The sequence below is a fragment of the Paramormyrops kingsleyae genome, chromosome 4, assembly GCF_048594095.1.
Source record: "Paramormyrops kingsleyae isolate MSU_618 chromosome 4, PKINGS_0.4, whole genome shotgun sequence".
NCBI lineage: Eukaryota > Metazoa > Chordata > Actinopteri > Osteoglossiformes > Mormyridae > Paramormyrops > Paramormyrops kingsleyae.
The window spans coordinates 9245913-9263950 of record NC_132800.1 but is presented as its reverse complement, the minus strand read 5'-3'; the positions used below and the strand labels follow the sequence as shown (position 1 = coordinate 9263950).

General features: G+C 44.4%; 1 protein-coding gene across 1 annotated transcript; it reads left to right on the top strand.

The window, feature by feature from the left end:
- Positions 1–12033: 12033 nt before the first annotated feature.
- LOC140588701 (uncharacterized) lies at positions 12034–12965 on the top strand. Its single transcript, XM_072710576.1, has one exon. The coding sequence runs from the start codon at positions 12055–12057 to the stop codon at positions 12901–12903; it is 849 nt and encodes a 282-aa protein (XP_072566677.1). The 5' UTR covers positions 12034–12054; the 3' UTR covers positions 12904–12965.
- Positions 12966–18038: the final 5073 nt, after the last annotated feature.

Below are 18038 nucleotides of genomic sequence, written 5' to 3'. Positions count from 1 at the left end.
ACTGTCATTCTTACAGTCATGCTGCAGCTTTTGGCAAAGTTCTCTTAGGATCCCATTCCTGTTGGATATTCTGTTACTTTAACTATGCAAACCTACATCCGGAAATCTGAATATCTTTTGATTAATTTCCTGGTCAAAACATTGTTTATAATGCTGTCATTGTTGTTTTATGTATGAAATGCACTCCTGCCTAAATCCCTGACACAATTTGGAAGCAGAATTTCATGCTATCAGGGTATATGGATTTATACCAATGCCAGCCTGTACACTGCTGCCCCTAAGTGGACATAAAGAAAACTGCAGTCAACTGTAAAATCACTGTCAGTCTACAATTTAACCTCTGTGCACTACAAACAGGAAGTGACAAAACCACAATAAGTATAATTGTTTTGCATGTAGTGAACAATAAATGTTTAACTTATTTGTGATTACAGAATACTGAGAGCAATTGATTTTTACAAACATCCATCCTCCAGCTGCTTATTCTGGTCAGGGCACCAGTTTTCATGGTTAGATGGTTGGAACGGAGGATGCAGGAGCAGGAGTCAGGGAAAATCAAGGAAGTTTATTTAAACAAACCGAACAGGAAACAAAACAGGATCACACAGGAACAAAAAGGAAGGCTAAGGCATGGACAACAGGAATGCAGAACATCAGTGATAGAACTGGGGACCAACATAATGTAATGAAATGTTTCTGTTGTCTGTCTCTTCATTTTAACTATGCTATTGTGAACGAGAGTGGCTACAAGTCTCTTGTAACGATTTACGTTCCCCAGGGCATAAATACAATGATCTACAGCACCGATTCTCAAACTATGGGCCTGCAGGAACCTTCTCACAGATCGGCACCAGTCCGCGGAGCCTCGCTTCTGCACCAATCAAAATTCAGTCAGATCAGGTCTGATCTCAGCACTGCTGTCACTGCGTGTCCCTCCCCGCCCCCCGACTTCACGGCCCGCCCCTTGTTTCAGCATTCTAGAATGTTCAGCGTTCCCGCCTTGTCTTATTCACTCCAAACTTTTCACAGACACACACACGGTATGAGAGCTGTCAATAAATCATGGCGTGTTCAAAGCAAGCGAGTCTGGATTCTTTCTTTCGGAAGCGTCCATCAAATGATGCCGACTTACAGGATGAGCCAGAGGCAAAAAAGCATCGCCCATTTACTCGAAATTACGACATTTCATACATTAAATTCGGTTTTATTTCTAGCGATAGTTCCCCCCCGACATCTGCCGAGCTATGCTAAGTAACGAGGCTATGAAACCATCAAAATTACGCCGCTATTTGGAAACAAAACACGCACCTCTAAAACATAAATCAGATGACTTCTTCAAAAGAAAACGCGATGAATTGGCCACGCAAACCAAAGTGCTGAAAGGTAATTTAACAGACAATGAAAAACTTACAAAGGCGTCATACATTCTGTTCCATCACATAGCCAAATGTCAGGAGCCATTCACGATTGGGGAGAAGCTAGTTTTGCTCTCCATTGTCAGAGCTTGCTCTGAGGTGTTGGGTCCGGCTGCTGCAGCAAAGGTAAAGGAGATCCCACTGTCAAATGACACCGTCTGTCGCCAAATTGATGACATGGCAGCAGACATTGAAATGTAAATCACAGAGAGGGCAAAAGCATCTGATTGGTTTGCCATTCAGTTAGACGAGAGCACTGACATTTCAAACCTAGCCATGCTTCTGGTGTACATCAGATATGTTCATGAGGGCCGGTTTCATGAGGATTTCTTGTTCTGTAAGGAGCTGCCAGGGACCACAACCGCTGGAGAAATATTTTGTGTGCTGGATGGGTGTATCACTGGGCATGGGTTGCTGTGGGGTCGTTGTGTTGGTGTCTGTACAGATGGGGCAACGGCTATGACCGGTAGGCACAACGGAGTTGTAGCTTCATTAAAGCCAACCTGACAAATTCACGTCTATTCACTGCTCTGTGTGAGGAGATGGGTGCAGATAATGTTCATCTGCTTTTGCACTCAGAGGTTCGTTGGCTGTCACGGGGTAAAGTGGTGAGCAGAGTATACGAGTTAAGACATGAGATTGAGGTCTTTTTGACAAATAAACAATCCAGTCTTGCCGATCACCTGCAAGATAAGTCTTGGATTATTAAAGTAGCCTATCTCTCTGACATCCTGGACCATTTCAACACGATGAACCTGTCAATCCAGGGCAGAGCGTGTGACATTTTTCAGGCCAACGATAAAATCATGGCCTTCAAAAAGAAGCTCTCGGTCTGGACAGAGTCAACAGAGCTGGGATCAGGAGGATCATCTTGGAGTTTACAGCTGCCCCCAGTGCAGACCTTCACACCCAGACCTGTTCTGTACAGAAACACCATATTGGCTGAGGTGGTGGAGAAACTGAAGAAGACTGGACTACAAGTAGCTACCTTTATTTCAGTGGAAACTATGAAACATCTGTACTTTACATTTCTGCTCCCTGCATGGATTACCTTCCATTTATCTACGTTAAATTTCATCTGCCAGGTATCAGCCCAGTCGCGAATTAATCAAGATCCCGTTGTAGCCTCTGTGCTGCTAGATCAGTACCTGCTACACCACCCACCTTGGTGTCGTTTGAAAATTTAACCAGTTGAGCTTTTGTGTCAATATCATTAATGTAAATTAGGAACAATAGTGGTCCAAAAATTGACCCCACTATGAACGCAGGCCCACTGTGACATTGTGCCTCTAATAACTACCTGCTGCTTCCTGTCTGTTAACCAATTTTAGTTCCAAGCTGCTACAGTTCCTAAAATCCCTGCAGCTTTGAGCTTTAGCAAGAGCCGTTTGTGGGGGACAACATCAAAGGCCTTCTGGAAATCTAAGTAGATCACGTCGTAGGCCGTTTTGTGATCAATTTCTCTTGTAGCTTCCTCAAAGAACTCAAGTAGATTCAGTAAACAGGATCTACCTCTCCTATATCCATGTTGGCTCTCCCTCTGAATGTTATTTGAATCCAGGTAATCTACCATTTTCACTTGGATTATAGCTTCCATTACTTTTCCAGTTATGCAAGTTTAACTGATTAGCCTATAGTTTGATGGATTACTTCTATCCCCTTTTTTGAATATGGGCGTTATATTAGCATGATTCCAATCAGAAGGTACCACACCAGTGTGGTAGAAAAATTATAAATCAAGCACTTAGGATAAAAGTCTGGACCTCTTAGTTTGGTGAGTAAAGAAAATTTATTTTATTCCAGCGATTTCAGCAAAGCGCTCCCATCACACTCTGGCACTTGGTACCAAGTCACCCCCAGCACACAGAGCAAGCAGTAGATAAACCATAACTCCTAGGACTTCTAAGTCCTGATTGGTCACAAAACATCAACAAACTAAGCTGAAATGTATAACAAACAAAATTCTCCTGCTCCATTGGTTCACCTTGGTAGCAAGGTAAATTCCACCCATTATACCGGAATCTGTCTCGGCTTCTAGACTCTACTTGAGATATGTATATAGATATTAATTGTATGACATTGAATCAATGTTAATGTTTGGGTGTTCCATTGATTAATGATTAACACATTGACGTATTGTCACTGAATCACTGAAAATACATGGTTAACATAAGTATGATTAACACGATGCGATCAATTGTGTAACATATTATATATTGACGACTACAACTATTTTATTAAGCTATAACTCTTTGTGCACCAGTTGGGGCGGCTTCGAGTCTCTTCCTGCAAGTGGTTTCTCCCCCCCTTTGCTCCACTGTCTGCCTCTCCAAGGTCCGAGCTTCTGCGGAGCCAACTGCAGGCAGCTATCACAAAGCGAGGTCACACAGTATTCAAAAAAATCTCTTCTGGCCTAAGGCCTAAGACATAACAGACCCAATATGCCTCCCTTCCCGGGCCTACTAATTGTAACGGGTATATTATTTTTAAAAGACTATTTTTGGGAGACTTTTATTTTGGCGAGCGACCTGTTTTCCGGGGGGGAGCGGAAAAGGAAAGAAGACGAGCGCGGTGTATGAGTGAATCGCAGTGCATAGGTGCAGTGTCGTTATCGAGAAGCTCGTGTAATAACGTTGTTTAAACAGAAGATTGTCGAGGCTTAAGTCGAATGAAGGACGACAGCACAAAGTGCAAGTGAATCGCGGTTCGTAGCAGAAAGAGTTTTTTTTCAGTTTATTTTCGTGGTGTGTGTTGGCTGTGCAGAGGACGCCATAACATATTGTAAATACCACGGAAGCTGTGAGTACGTTTAACGAGCAAACCTCGCTTGATTTTTGTCATTACGAGACTTGCTGAAGATTATTTTGCTGTATTTCGTATTTTTCCAAAGTTTTTCTCAGAGCTAACAGTTCATATTGACTGTTCACGTGTAACTAAGCATCCCGCACGTGCTAGAGCACATGAGACCGAGATCGCTGTATGATGCAGTTAATGTAGAGATGTAACTTCTCCGTCAATTTCAGTTAAAAGATTGTGTTGCTACCCTGCCATCCATTTGATTCATCTCCATTTGTTTCATCTCCGTTTGACCCTTCTTAAAACTGTTTGGTTCTGGAAGATTTTGGTGGGACTTTTGTTGAACTACAGCTACGTGATCTACAGTCTATTTCAACGCACCCTAGTTTGCAATGTTTATTTTTTTTGTGTGCATTTTTTCCTTGATAACTGGACTCATAAACAGGAGACTGTAATTCACGTGAACCACCGAACTTGAGTACAGGTCTGTGAGTACATCTGAACATTTGAAGTGAAAGTTAAGTGTGCATATCTTGTTTCGTTTGTTTTTTTCAAATGTGATTGTTGGAATTGTTGAAGGGGTGAAAGTTGGTGAGTTTACAAATTGAAAAATTGCAAGTGATCTCATTTTGGTTCCTCATAACAAGTGTTTTCAACTGTTGTGTTGAAGGTGATTATGTGAATTTGAAAAGGAAACACAAAAACTGTAAATCCTCTTTATCATTTGCATTTAGTTGATTACTCAAACAGAATAAATAATTAATCAGAAGAAAAGGGAATCTAAAAGAATAAATTCAGTAATTCTTTTTTTTTTCCATTTATTGGTAGACTACTTGTTGTTTAGGGCTGTCAGGGAGTGGGGGAGTCTCACTTGCTTTGTTAGATCTGGGAAGGGAGGAGCTCACTTGTGTAGCATTAATTGAAATACCTGAAGCCTACCCTTGTCGATCCGTAGTGTTAAACACAATAGGGCAAGAAACCACATACACACATTAGTGTAACGAGACTAAAAAGTGTGGGGAGCGGGGACCAAGATCCCTTCGCTATCCAACCTTCCAGGGCAGTCTTAATCTATTTCCCCTACACGACCGGCTAAAGAGCCCGTCACAAAAGTGGCGTCACGAACAGGATTCAAACCAGGCATAATTAAGTAATCGCAAGTCTTCAAACCCACAAGTAACGCTTGTCAAGAAAGATGTCTGAGATGTAGCAGTTAAAACGAGAAATGGCCGAGATGCAGAGGAGGTTTGCTGAGCAGGCAGGGGCTCTTGACCAAGCTAGGGCCGAGCAGAGAGAAGCCCTATCCTTAGCAAAGGTGGTAATTGAGAGCCAAGCTTCTGCGCAAACAACACCAGCTGCCATTTATATTCCTCGGGACCGAAAGCTCCCTGATTTCACTGGTTGCATGTCAAACCCAGGAGAGCTGAGTATCGAAGAATGGGTGACATCAATGAAGTCTGCATTTCAGGTTATGAGGGTGCCCACCGAAGATCGGGTCGAGTTGGTGAAACAGCACCTAAAAGATGAGGCCAAAGCCACAGTGAAGTTCATGATGGATGGAAAAGAGGAGTCTGTTGACAATATCTTCACGGTTCTCCTTGACACTTATGGAGATAAAGTACCCATTGGTACAAGGCTGAAAGATTTTTATGACCGTGCTCAGAATACAGGAGAAACCATACGCTCCTATGCATATGACCTTCGGGAAAGACTGAATTGTGTGCAGCGCAGAGAGCCAGCTAGAGTGGCAGATGCTGAAAAGGTTCTGAAAGAGCAGTTGGTGCTGGGCCTTAAAGATGATTTCTTGCGTCGAGAGATGAAGCGCAGAATTAAAGCTGAGCCAGATTTGAGTTTTGTGAAGTTGATGCAGGCGGCGATTACCTGGTCAGAAGAGGAAGAAGCGCAGCCTTCTAGTAATGTCCGGTCCAGTACCCGTGCTAGAGGGGTAGTGAATGCTGCTGCAGCACAGGATGCTCCCTCCACTCTGTCTTTAGAGACGTTGCATGAAGCAATACAAAAAATAGCTGCTCGTCAAGAGGAATTGTACCAAGTTGTTCATGCAAAAGAAAGGAATATATTACAGCAGGGCCGTCCAAAGAAACAACCTCTGAGAGAGTGAAGGCCGGTATATTTGTTATTCATGTGGCGAACCTGGACACACCAGTCGCTATTGTCCACAAGGTGGCCAGTCTGGGAGGGGACCAGCTCCGCCACAGTGTTCAGTGGATTCAACTGAAGTTGCAGAAAAAGATTCAGGTGGTGCAGTGCAGAAAAACCCGGGGCCCTCATTGATTAGATGTCACACAGCAGAATGGCTGGCTGATGAGACCGCTGAAAAGCTAAAGGATAGTGCTTTTGGAGATTGTCTCACTGTTGAGGTGACGATAGCAGGTGTCAAGACTAAGTGCCTTTTAGACACAGGGTCAGAAGTGTCCACAATCTCCGAGTCTCACTTCAGACAGCATTTTGCAGAGCAAAAGCTGAGGTTGTTCTCTGCATGCTGGGTCAAACTGACAGCAGCCAATGGACTAGACATTCCTGTCTTAGGTTGCTTGCAGACTGATGTAGAATGTCTGGGAAAAGTACTTCCTAGGAAGTGTATATTCGTTCTGACTGATACAAGTCCTGACGTCAAGGAAATGAAAGGAGTATCAGGAATCATTGGTATGAATATACTCAACGAAGTTCAATCGCTGTTCATCTCAGCGGAGGGGATGGAAAAGGTAGATAAGTATAGTCAGCGAGATGAAGCTCAAGTCCGGAGGGTACTTGCAAGAGTTGAAAACGAAGCAGGACATTCAGGGCCTGATGGAAGAATTGGGTATGTTAAGATTGCTGGAAGACAAGCTGTCGTTATTCCGCCCCACTGTGAGAAGGTACTCGAGGGCGGCTGTGGAGTGTCACCAAGGGTGAAAAGTAATGTGCTAGTAGAACCAGCAGCTGGAGTGAGTTTACCTAAAGGGTTCTTGGTTGCTCACGTTCTTGCTAAAACAGACTGTGGGAAGGTCCCTGTGCGTATGGTGAACTTAAGTGAAAAGCCTGTTAGAATAGCACCCAGATCAAGAGTGGCTTCTGTTTTTAAGCCAAAAGAGGTGATCGCAAAAGATGTTCTTGAGTTTGAGGAGGATAACAGCGTACTTCATGTCAAGGAATTGAAGAAAGATGAGATTCAGGCTGATAAGAACTTAAGTATGCGCTCAACAGTCCCAGTCGAAATAAACGATGAAGGTCTCACCCCAGCACAATGTGAAAGGCTTGCAGAGTTGTTATTAAAGCACAGAGATGTCTTCTCCAAGGATGATCAAGATTACGGTTACACCACGGCTGTGGTGCATGATATCGCTACCGGTGAAGCACCACCGATGAAGCAGCGTCATCGCAGAATACCACCACAGATATTTCAAGAGGTCAAAAGGCATGTCCAGAACCTGGTGTTGCAGGGAATCCTCAAAGAGAGCAGTAGCCCCTGGGCATCACCCGCAGTTATTGTAATGAAGAAAGACGGCAGCGTGCGTTTCTGCTGCGATTATCGAAAGCTGAACCAAGTGACCTATAAGGATGCCTATCCGCTTCCACGGGTGGACGAGTCCTTGGACGCGTTAGGGAATGCCCGACTGTTCTCTACGTTGGATTTAACTGCTGGGTATTTCCAGGTGACTGTAAGCGAGAAGGATAGGGAAAAGACAGCTGTCACCACCCCATTTGGACTGTTTGAGTGGACCAGGATGCCCTTCAGGCTGTGCAATGCTCCGGCCACCTTTCAGCGCCTTATGGGTGTGGTGCTTGGTGATTTAGCTTTCGAAATCCTTTTGGTCTATCTGGATGATGTGATAATCTTCTCCAGAGACTTTGGGACTCACTGTGAAAGATTAGAACTTGTCTTTGACCGGCTGAGACAACACGGTCTGAAGTTAAAGCCAAGCAAATGCTTCCTTCTAAGGCCTGAAGTAAAGTTTTTAGGGCTTCTGATTTCTGCAGAAGGAATAAAAGTGGATGATAAAGCTCTAGACACATGGCCAGTTCCGAGAAATGTGAAAGAGGTCAGTGCTTGGTTTTATGAGCTATTATCGAAGGTTTGTCCCAAGGTTCGCTCAAATTGCCAAACCTCTGCATGCCCTTGTAAGTGGAGGAAAGACAAGCAAGTCCTCAGTAGCGTTCACTTGGAGCCAAGTATGTCAGACTCCATTAGATGAGTTGAAAGGACATTTAACATCCCCACCAATTCTTGCATATCCCGACTTCAGTGAGCCCTTTAGACTTACTACTGATGGCAGTCTTCATGGACTGGGAGCGATCCTCAGTCAGAAGCATGAGGGAATTGAGCGTGTTGTGGCATATGCGAGCAGAGGGCTAAGAGGTTCTGAAAAGAATCACAAGAACTACAGTGCCTTTAAGTTGGAGCTGCTTGCATTAAAGTGGGCAATCATAGAAAAATTTAGAGAATACCTTATGTATTCAAAATTCACTGTGATTACTGATCATAACCCGCTACGGTATCTCTACTCGGCTAATCTTGGCGCAGTTGAACAGCGCTGGGTAGCACAGCTGGCTGAATATGACTTTGAGGTTTGTTATAAACCCGGCCGACACAACACGAACGCTGACGCTCTGTCAAGAATCCCTTCCAGGGAGGAACCAGAGAAGGATGATGATGGAAAGGATTTCATCTGGCTGGGGGCTGATGAAGTTAGAGCATGCTTGTGGCCAGGCAAGAGGAGAAATAAAGGGGTACAGCTGGAGTGAGATAGGAAAGGAGCAGAGAAACGATCCTGTGATTAGTCCCATTCATAAAGCGGTATCCCAGAATAAGAGACCAAGTAGAATGGATCACAGTTGTATGGAGCCTAAATTGAAGAAGCTTGCCAAGGAGTTTGATCGTCTTAAATTGCGTCATGGAGTGCTGTTCAGACGCATCCTGGACCCTAGAGATGGAGAAGAGATCTGGCAGGTAGTTGTTCCTGAGTCTCTACAATGGGAAGTGTACAAGGGACAACATGACCATGGGGGTCACTTTGGAGAAAGAAGTACATTAACTCGAATGAGACGAAGTTATTACTGGCCTACCATGTCTGTAGATGTTCCATACTGGATAAAGCAGTGTAAGAGATGTACACTGGCCAAAGATGTTTTCCCCAGACTTCGAGCCCCTATGACGTGCAGTAATGTGTCTGCTCCATTAGAGGTCCTAGCCATGGATTATACTCAGCTTGAGCAGTCTTCTGGAGGCTATGAGAATGTACTGGTTCTTACTGATATGTTTACCAGATTCACAGTCGCTGTTCCTACCAGGAATCAGACAGCAAACACAACGGCCAAAGCCCTGCTCAAGCACTGGTTTGTTTATTACGGCTGTCCAGCTCGCCTGCATTCTGACCAGGGCAGGTGTTTTGAGGCCAACGTGATCAAAGAGCTTTGTAGAATCTATGGCATAGGAAAAAGTCGCACAAGCCCTTACCACCCACAGGGAAACTCTCAATGTGAGAGATTTAATCGCACCATGCACGACTTGCTAAGAATCTTGCCTCCAGAGAAGAACACAGATTGGAAGACTCACCTTCCAGAGCTGGTTATGGCTTACAACGGTCACGTCCATTCATCTACTGGTTATTCTCCGTTCCATTTAATGTTCGGAAGGGATGCATGTTTACCGATGGATGTTCTTGGAGAAAAGGACCTAGAAGAGGACGAGATTGATAACCTGGACGACTGGGTGAAAGGTCATCATGCAAGACTGAAGACAGCAGTGGAGGTTGCCAATGCTGCATCTAAAGAGGCTTCCAGAAAGAGAAAGGATTTATGACCGCAAGTCATTTGGAGCTCTTGTAAGGCCTGGAGATCGAGTGCTACTGCGTAATCACAAACACAGGGGTAGGAATAAAATTCAAGATAAATGGGAAGACACACCATACATAGTGATCAAGCAAAACCATTCCGACGTACCTGTGTTTACCATCAAACCAGAGAGTGGGGGCTTTACAAAGGTGGTACACCGAGATCAGCTTCGCCACTGTGTATTCCCGTCACTCACCAAACGGCGTACATGCCGACGCAATATGAGAAATGAAACAAAGACGGACACAGACATGTCGGACATTGTCTGCTTTCCTGCAGCATCACAACACTCCACTTACCATGCACACACAAGGGTAGGTCAAGGGGAGTCACAGGAAGTAGAACAGCATGACATCAGTAAGAATCAGAGTGTAATAGCCGAACCAGATTTGGGGTTACAAGGTTACTCAGATGATGCTGATGTTTCTGACACTGAGAGAGAAAGTGTCCCTGAGATTAGACGCTCTCAGAGGCAAAATAAAGGTATCTTACCTTTAAGGTACAGTATAGAAGTGAATATGTTGTGAGATAAGAGTTTAAAGTCCTCTGTACTGTAGCTTGGTGTAATACCTTGAAGTTATATATGTAAAATGTCATGTGTTCTGGTATGTTGTATTGTGTTTCAGAGATTAATCCGCCGGAGATGTTAATGGAGTGGCAGGGTTTAGCCGGGGGGAATGTAACGGGTATATTATTTTTAAAAGATTATTTTTGGGAGACTTTTATTTTGGCGAGCGACCTGTTTTCCGGGGGGGAGCGGAAAAGGAAAGAAGACGAGCGCGGTGTATGAGTGAATCGCAGTGCATAGGTGCAGTGTCGTTATCGAGAAGCTCGTGTAATAAGGTTGTTTAAACAGAAGATTGTCGAGGCTTAAGTCGAATGAAGGACGACAGCACAAAGTGCAAGTGAATCGCGATTCGTAGCAGAAAGAGTTTTTTTTCAGTTTATTTTCGTGGTGTGTGTTGGCTGTGCACAGGATGCCATAAGATATTGTAAATACCACGGAAGCTGTGAGTACGTTTAACGAGCAAACCTCGCTTGATTTTTGTCATTACGAGACTTGCTGAAGATTATTTTGCTGTATTTCGTATTTTTCCCAAGTTTTTCTCAGAGCTAACAGTTCATATTGACTGTTCACGTGTAACTAAGCATCCCGCACGTGCTAGAGCACATGAGACCGAGATCGCTGTATGATGCAGTTAATGTAGAGATGTAACTTCTCCGTCAATTTCAGTTAAAAGATTGTGTTGCTACCCTGCCATCCATTTGATTCATCTCCATTTGATTCATCTCCGTTTGACCCTTCTTAAAACTGTTTGGTTCTGGAAGATTTTGGTGGGACTTTTGTTAGACTGTAGATCACGTAGCTGTAGTTCATTTCAACGCACCCTAGTTTGCAATGTTTATTTTTTGTGTGTGCATTTTTTCCTTGATAACTGGACTCATAAACAGGAGACTGTAATTCACGTGAACCACCGAACTTGAGTACAGGTCTGTGAGTACATTTGAACATTTGAAGTGAAAGTTAAGTGTGCATATCTTGTTTCGTTTGTTTTTTTCAAATGTGATTGTTGGAATTGTTGAAGGGGTGAAAGTTGGTGAGTTTACAAATTGAAAAATTGCAAGTGATCTCATTTTGGTTCCTCATAACAAGTGTTTTCAACTGTTGTGCTGAAGGTGATTATGTGAATTTGAAAAGGAAACACAAAAACTGTAAATCCTCCTTATCATTTGCATTTAGTTGATTACTCAAACAGAATAAATAATTAATCAGAAGAAAAGGGAATACTGTTTGCTGTTTCCTGTTTGCTGTTTCCTGCGTGTGCGAGACTGGTTGCTACCGCGCGAACTTTTAAACTATAATTATAACCCAAATAATACTTAGAGTTAGAATTAAGCAATCGGATAAATCTTGACAAGCTTAATAGTCTCCTGATAATCTTCCAAATCCACGATGGATTAATCGCCTCCGCCCCCGGAGTTTTTCCCCGCTAAACGTAAGTATATCACTATGGCTCCTGTCGTTTGCTCCGAGTGCAGTATGTTTAGTTATTCTTCTCCCGTCATTAGCGGTACGTTTGTCTGCTATAAGTGTAAGCTAGTTGCCAGACTGACGGAGAAGATCGCAGACTTAGAGGGACGTATCCGGACGTTACGGGAGATTCAGGAGAGTGAGAGTTTTATTGACGCAGTGTTAGCGGCTCCGGATATGTCCGCTATAGTGAGCCAGTCTCCCCCCGCTCCGGCAGCAGGGCCTTCGCAGCAAGGCGAGTGGGTGACGACCCGGCGGCATAGCCGTAAGTCCAAACAGGACTCACACCGGCACCATTCACCCATTCGCGTTTCCAACAGGTTCTCCCCACTCAGTGAAACACCCACTGAGCCGCCTGTTGAAAGCGCTCTGGTAATCGGCGATTCTATGCTAAGAAACGTGAGAGTAGCGACTCCAGCGGCCGTAGTTAATTGTCTCCCTGGTGCCAGAGCGACCGACATCTTATCAAACTTAAAAGTGCTGGCTAAGAGTAAACGTAAGTATTCGCATATTGTTATCCACGTCGGCACAAATGATGTCCGATTGAGGCAATCGGAGATCACTAAAGCAAATTTCATAGCGGTGTGCAGCCTTGCGAGGAAGATGTCCGCGTCAGCGAGACGTGGCGACGAAATGTACAGCAGATTATCGTCGCTGCATCGCTGCCTGTCGGAATGGTGCCCGATAAATGGTGTGGGTTATATAGACCATTGGCGGACATTCTGGGGTAGGCCTTGGCTTTTGAAGAGGGACGGTATTCACCCCACGTGGGCTGGTGCCGATCTCCTGTCAAAAAGCATAGCTCACAGTCTTAGGGCAGATTGCTGACTAACCAGAGCCAAGCCAAGGCGGCAGGTAAAACGGCTTAACCGACTGCCTGCTAGTCGCTTAGGGTCATCACCCAGGCTTCATATTATTGAGACTGTGTCTGTTCCCCGCGGTTTTAATCGTGGGGGGTCATTCCATCGTAGTTCGTGTCTTGCAAACCTTAGAGAAATTAGACCTATTTCAACTCTGGATAGTAGGTGTAATGCAAACCTAAAACTTGGACTCCTGAACATTAGATCGCTGGCTCCTAAGACATTGCTCGTAAATGAAATCATTACTGATTCTAATCTTAGTGCCCTATGTCTTACTGAGACTTGGCTAAAACCGAATGAGTTCTTGGCACTAAATGAATCCACTCCAGCTGAGTATAGCTATAAGCATACTCCTCGACCCGATCGCAAAGGTGGTGGAGTTGCTGCAATATTTAAGACTGACCTAGGAGTGCGTGAAAATACTGGTTATAGCTTTAGTACGTTTGAATTTATTATTCTAAATCTTGCAAGCACATCTAAGTGTAGTTCTACACCTCCAATCACCATTGCCATTGTGTATAGACCGCCAGGCCCCTATAGCAATTTCCTTAAGGAATTTGCAGATTTCTTAACAAGCTTGGTGGTTACTACCGACAAGGCCTTGATTGTTGGTGATTTTAATATTCATATGGAAAATGAAAGTGATCCAGTAACAAAAGCATTTACTGCCATTCTTGACTCTGTCGGTGTACATCAGAATGTAACTGGGCCAACTCATGCCTGTAACCACACCCTAGACCTGATTCTTAGTCATGGTGTCCTGGTAGAACACATATCAATTATCCCTCAGAATCCTCTACTTTCAGATCATTACCTTTTAACATTTCAAATACAACATAACTCCCCTAAGGCCCCAGACCAGAGGTACGATACTAGACGTTCCATAGCCTCATTATCCGCTGCAACTTTTCTGGATCAGCTCCCACAGTCCTTTAACCTTACCTCTGAAGTGTCATGTGTAAATGAACTTGAACAGGTAACCGTGAACATGGTAGAATCATTTCGTACCACTCTTGACCATGTAGCACCACTCAAGAAAATAAAACATAGAGATAAGAAACCTGCCCCCTGGTACTCTAACCGTACACGTGAACTTAAACAAGCTTCACGAAAGCTAGAACGCAAATGGCGGTCAACAAAATTAGAAGTTTTTAGATTTGCCTGGAAAGAGAGCCTGTCTAAGTATAGACATGCACTAATGACTGCTAGGTCTATGTATCTCTCTAAACTAATAGAAAATAACAAAACCAATCCTAAATTCCTATTTGAAACTGTATCTAGGTTAACAAAGAATCGTTCAATGTTAAACTCACAAGTCCCAGAAGCTCTTGGTAGTGATGCCTTTATTGCGTTTTTTAATAATAAAATAACCACGATTAGACATACCATCACGAGCACGCCCACGGTTGCACACAACCACCAATCCTCTGCTAGCACTAGTGTTATTAGTACTAATGATAACATCTTTGAATGTTTCACTCCTGTAGTGCAGACAGAACTCCTTCAGTTAGTTTCGTCTTGCAAACCCACTACTAGCCTTGTTGACCCAATACCCACCAATCTACTTAAGGAAATTGCACCACTGATTAGCACTACATTGTTAAACTTGTTAAACTCATCTCTTAGTCTTGGATATGTTCCTAAATCTTTTAAAATGGCTGTTATTAGACCTATCCTAAAGAAACCAAATCTTGACCCTAGTGACTTAGGAAACTATAGACCCATCTCAAATCTTCCCTTCATTTCTAAAATTCTTGAGAAAGTTGTTGCTCACCAGCTGTCCTCCTTTCTTCAAGATAATAATGCTAACGAGCTATATCAGTCTGGTTTCAGACCCAATCATAGCACAGAAACGGCCTTAGTCAAAGTGATAAACGACTTGCTTATGGCTTCCGACCGTGGCTGTATATCACTATTATTCTTACTGGATCTAACTGCAGCATTTGATACTGTAGACCATAATATTCTTTTGGACCGGTTGGAAACATTGATTGGCATTAAAGGGACAGCACTACTGTGGTTTCGTTCGTATTTAACTGATCGTTACCAGTTTGTCCATGTAAACAATGAGTCATCCATAGCCACTAAAGTAAGATATGGTGTCCCGCAGGGATCAGTGCTGGGCCCCCTACTGTTCAATCTATATATGCTACCGCTTGGTAACATAATTAGAAATTACAGTGTTAATTTTCATTGTTATGCTGATGATACACAATTGTATATGTCTGTTAAACCTAGTGACGCATCCCAGCTCTCTTCTTTAGCCGACTGTCTGCTAGACATCCGTTGTTGGATGGCAAGGAATTTCCTCATGTTAAATACTGAAAAAACTGAGGTTCTTTTAATCGGTCCTAAGGAGGCCCGCAATAAGTTTGTAAACCCCAACCCGAGCGGCCTCCCTACTCAATTTAAAACAGTGGTCAGAAATCTTGGTGTCCTGGTAGACTCCGACCTCTGCTTCAGTGCTCAATTAAATAGCATTAGCAGTACGGCATTATATCATCTTCGGAACATAGCCAAGCTTCGGAAGTTGCTGTCCTTTCAAGATGCAGAAAAACTAATACATGCCTTTATAACTTCTAGATTGGACTACTGCAATGCCCTCCTTTCGGGTTGTCCATCTGGATCCCTACATAAACTTCAGTTAGTACAAAATGCAGCTGCCAGAGTTCTAACAAAAACTAAAAAATTTGATCACATTAGCCCTATCCTGTCTTCCCTGCACTGGCTACCGGTCAAGTTTAGGATTGATTATAAATTATTACTATTGACTTACAAAACTCTGAATGGCCTTGCACCACAATATCTCAATGATCTTCTGGTCCCTTACAACCCTTCTCGCCTGCTTCGTTCACAAGGAGCAGGATATCTATTAGTTCCTAAAGTAGACAGGGCTACGGCAGGCTGCAGAGCATTCTCTTACAGAGCTCCGCAGCTGTGGAATGGTCTCCCGGCAGATGTGCGGGATTCAGGCACACTCTCGCTTTTCAAGTCTAGATTAAAAACGCACTTGTACAGTATAGCTTAGCGTATAGGAAACCTAGTTCTGGTTCCAGCTAGTCCCTCACTCCCAGTCAGACTAACAGTATGAGGTGATGAGCTGGGTGGGGATCGGTGTCATTGGCTTTGGATAAACTGAGGCGTCAGTGCTGTCACTCTAGCTCTACACTAGAGTGCTGATGTTCAGGGAGTCCCCATGCCTGTGTTCCCGCCTGTCTCTCCCTCTTTCTCATGCTGCTATACTCAGATCTGCCGGAGCCTAGACGAATATTGCACTCGATCATTTTGCTTGCACTGCCTCTGATTTCCTCAACTCTGGCTAATACACAATTATTCTTACTTCCTCCCTCACCCCTTCTGGGGTGTGCTCCATGGAGCACAATGTCGTTGAAGAGTTTATGCCTCTGCGGCCTGCAAGACATCTACCTCGACCGCCGGCAACTACCCTCCAACCTGCCTGCCCTTGGCTCAACATGATGCCTCGCCATCCATCCTGCGGCTGTGTGTCTATTAATCCTGCCATCGTGCATCAAGCACCACGTGCCTGCACCGGTCGGCCGCTGCATTGAGACATATATTTCAACCCCTGTATTAGCTTAGTCATTTCATCTTGTTTATTTGACTCATCTGCCGGCCCCTGGAGGATGGGCTCCCCCTTTGGGTCTGGTTCCTCCCAAGGTTTCTTCCTCTTAGGGAGTTTTTCCTTGCCACCGTTGCCTTTGGCTTACTCAATGGGGGGTCCTTACGAGGCAGAAATGTAAAGCGCATTGAGACAATGTAATGTTGTGATAATGCGCTATATAAATAAAATTGAATTGAATTGAATTGAATACTTGAACTTCTCTACTTGAGGCAGTACCTCTTCTCTGACCTGAAGAGGGTAATCCACCCATTTCTGGCTGAGAACCTTGGACTTGGAGGCGCTAATCCTCATCCCTGCTGCTCCTCTCTCGCCCGGGTTTTTGCTTCTGCAACTGCCTGAGCCGCGTTCCGCCTGGCCTACTGGGAACCGTCAGCAGTCTCCGGAGATCCCCAAGCTAATAATTCCTGGTCGGCTTCCTTCTTCAGCTTGACAGCCCCCCTCACCTCTGGTGTCCACCATCGGGTACGGGGGTTACCGCCACGACTGGCACCGACCACCCTGCAGCCACAGCTCCGTACGGCCGCTTCCACAATGGAGGTCTGGAACAGTGTCCATTCAGACTCAATGTCCCCAACCTCCCCCGATATACAGTTGGAATTCTGCCGGAGGTGCGAGGTAAAGCTCAGGCGAACAGAAGCCTCTGCCAGATGTTCCCAGCAGACTCTCACTATGCACTTGGGCCTACCAGGTCTGACCGGCTTCCTCCCCTGCCGCCTGAGCCAACTCACCAGCAGGTGATGATCAGTTGACAGCTCTGCCCCTCTCTTTACCCGAGTGTCCAAGACAGAAGGCTGCAGATCAGATACGATTATGAAATCGATCATCGACCTGTAGCTCCGGGCATGTTCGTACCATGTCCACTTATGGACATCCTTATGCTCGAACAACAGTGTTCGTTATGGACAAACCATGCATTGCACACATTGGAAGAGATGCTGAGGAGAGAGTCTGCAGCTTCAGGTTCCATGGGGTGACCCTTAGTGCCAGAGCCTCAAGTCAGCTGGGCATGCAGCAGCCGTCACTAAAAAGGCACAGCAACGACTGCACTTCCTCAGGCATATAAAGAAAGCTGGGATGTAATTGCTCAGAAATGCATTGAGACCCATATAGAATGGAGTGTTGGTGCCACGTTTAGGAAGTGATTATTGAAAAATGCTACAGTAAAAATTTACCAAAATAAGTCTACTTACACTCTGTTATACCTACTATAAGAAGGCAATGGCAGATTTTTGGGACGTTTTGAAATGAAAGAGCAGGGGCCTGTAAAAATACCTGAAAAATAGAAGCATTTAAGGTGGACCGGAAAAATCCGCATAAGTAGCTGCGAATAAGTAGCCAACTTCTGCCTCGTTGGGTCTTGTGCCGTTTGTGCTTAAAATACGGTGTTTCGCTCGGGCATGTCTCTACTTGTTTAAAAGTTAAAAGTTTGGGACTTGTGCCGTTTGTGCTTAAAATACGAT